Source organism: Rhagoletis zephyria, unplaced genomic scaffold (genome assembly GCF_001687245.7).
Source record: "Rhagoletis zephyria isolate East Lansing unplaced genomic scaffold, Rhagoletis_zephyria_1.1 Rzeph_scaffold_08529, whole genome shotgun sequence".
Taxonomy (NCBI): domain Eukaryota; kingdom Metazoa; phylum Arthropoda; class Insecta; order Diptera; family Tephritidae; genus Rhagoletis; species Rhagoletis zephyria.
This window is the reverse complement of record NW_016165609.1, coordinates 2828-5083: the sequence shown is the minus strand read 5'-3', so window position 1 is coordinate 5083 and position 2256 is coordinate 2828. Positions and strand designations below refer to the sequence as shown.

The 2256-nt window shown below is 37.0% G+C and overlaps 1 protein-coding gene across 1 annotated transcript in view; it reads left to right on the top strand.

Moving 5' to 3' along the window:
- LOC108375115 (transient receptor potential cation channel trpm-like) overlaps positions 1-1969 on the top strand; it is a 22681-nt gene extending 20712 nt beyond the window's left edge. Inside the window, exon 9 of the mRNA XM_017631205.1 lies at positions 15-1969. Coding sequence (XP_017486694.1) covers positions 15-688 — 674 coding nt within the window. The 3' untranslated portion in view covers positions 689-1969. The remainder of the gene's footprint in view (positions 1-14) is intronic.
- Positions 1970-2256: the final 287 nt, after the last annotated feature.

Genomic DNA, 2256 nt, shown 5'->3' with positions numbered 1-2256 from the left:
CGGCGCCGGTGGAAATGGCACAGCCACTGCTGCAAGCAACGGCAACGCGAGCGACACTACTGCACGTTATCAACCGCTACGCACAGCTGCCATGGGCGCCAATGATGGCAAACGTGATATGGTCAACAAGCGCTCCAGCGAAGTAGCGACATCAACGCCCATGGAGCTGGGCGCCACAACAGCAGCAGCTGCAGCGGCGGTAATGTCGCAGGTGCAGTCCGCGTTGCCGCGTGCCATGCAGCTGAAGAAGCAGTTTAGCATGGATCAAGCGAGCAAAGTGCAGCCACAGCAGCTGCAACACTCATTGCACACACAAACGCTCAACGCGCTGCCGGCGACAACAGCAACAACGACTGGTGCAGCGAAGACAATTGGCAGCGCGTTGGTCGATACGAGCGCAACAAGTGCGGCCGCTGCTGTACTGCCAGCACTTGCAGTGCCAGCCAAATTGCTATCCTCGCTCAAGCCGCCCGGCGGCATCAAAACACTCGGCATGAACATACTCAAGGAGAGCAGCTCCAGCACGGAGGAGTCAAAGGAGAGCGGTGGCGACAATGTGCACGCCACCGCAGCCATGCCACAAATAAGCACACACACAGTACAAGATGAAATTGCCAAACTGTCGTCCAATATAAAATCAAGCACCGAATCGGAGAAGGATCCACCATACAATGAGACAATGTGCTGATTAGCAAAGGCAGTTGGCCGACTAGCAAACACTGTCTACTATTACCCACATACCTACACATTTATATTACCTGTGCAACGGCAGCAAAAGCAAGCGTGAATTTTATAAACTAACTACCTACCTACACATACCTAATTGTATCTAAAAACTTTATTGTATAAGTACGAGTATGTATATAAATATGTATGTGATTGTACGTTGTTGATTAGTGTAATAGAGCATTTAGGGAGCGTTTAGATACATATGTATATATGTCACATAAAGATGAGGATGAAGAAAATGCCTATATATCTAAAGAGAATATACTTATGCATACATACATTATACATCTACAAGTAAGCTAAAAACAAAAAAGAATTTGCTCCTAGAAAATGATATATAATGCTAGTGAAGTGTATTTTAAAAATGTCCTTTTTTATGTACTAAATTTTAAAACTAATTTTAAAATGCGAAGTTAGCGGACGCATGCATGTGATGATTGTTCATTCGAGCAAAACAAAAAGGGAAAACATAAAAAATAACAACCAGCATTCGCCATACGTAATTATGTCACTAAACATAAATTGCCGCGCGCAAAGCATACTTTAGCGTATATTTAAGCTATGTACATATTCATAAATCAAACTCGTTTTAATATTCTAGATTGAAAGATAGCAATTATCAAATACTTATTTTGTTTAGCTTAAAAAATTGTTTGCCATTTACCGTTATTTGTTTTTGATAGGTGTGTGTATTTATTGAAAATTGTTAATTGCTTATTTGTAGCTAACAATAAGCTGTTACATATTGTTTACAAGTTTTAGGTAAGCTTATTTGCATTTTTAGGGATTTACCAAAACTTAGTTTTTAATAAATAAATAGTTATATATGTATGTATTAATGTATAGCATGTACATATGTACGTATACAGCTGCAATTGTAAGAAACCTCATTGCTCAAACAGTTTTATTCTGATTATTTTATTTTGTTGTTGACCGCCGAAAATTTTGTGTACTACTATATTGTAATTATAAAAACAAAAAAAGATCTCTTTCATATTACGAAAACTGATGCCGCCAATAAAGAAAAATTAAAAAAATAAATAATAGTAATAGTTATACAAGTGGTGCGTTCGCCGTACATAAAAGAAAATACATACATACATTTTTTTTTATTGTTATTACGACTAAAGCACAAATTTTCGGCGCAAATTTTATTGTACTTATACTCATAATTTTATTGCATTTTTTCATGTTAGCGCAAATATTTAATAAAAGTAAAACCATATTAAGCTCGACGAAATTCAGGAGGTATAAACACATTTTATTTCGAACTACAAACAAAACTAATAAATATGTGTGTGGTAGGTAAATTTTTCCAACATTAATTTCCAAAACTATTGGTATTTGTATTAATTTAGATGTTTCTTCCTAGCACAAGAATTTCACAAATTATTTTTAATTGTAGAGCACTCAAATTTAATCCGAGATCTTATTCATTTTCGGTGATCCCTACTGAAATTTCCTGCTTAACATTTGTTCATAATGTTTCAATCCTTCAACTGCCATTCTTACCTCCCTATTATGAAT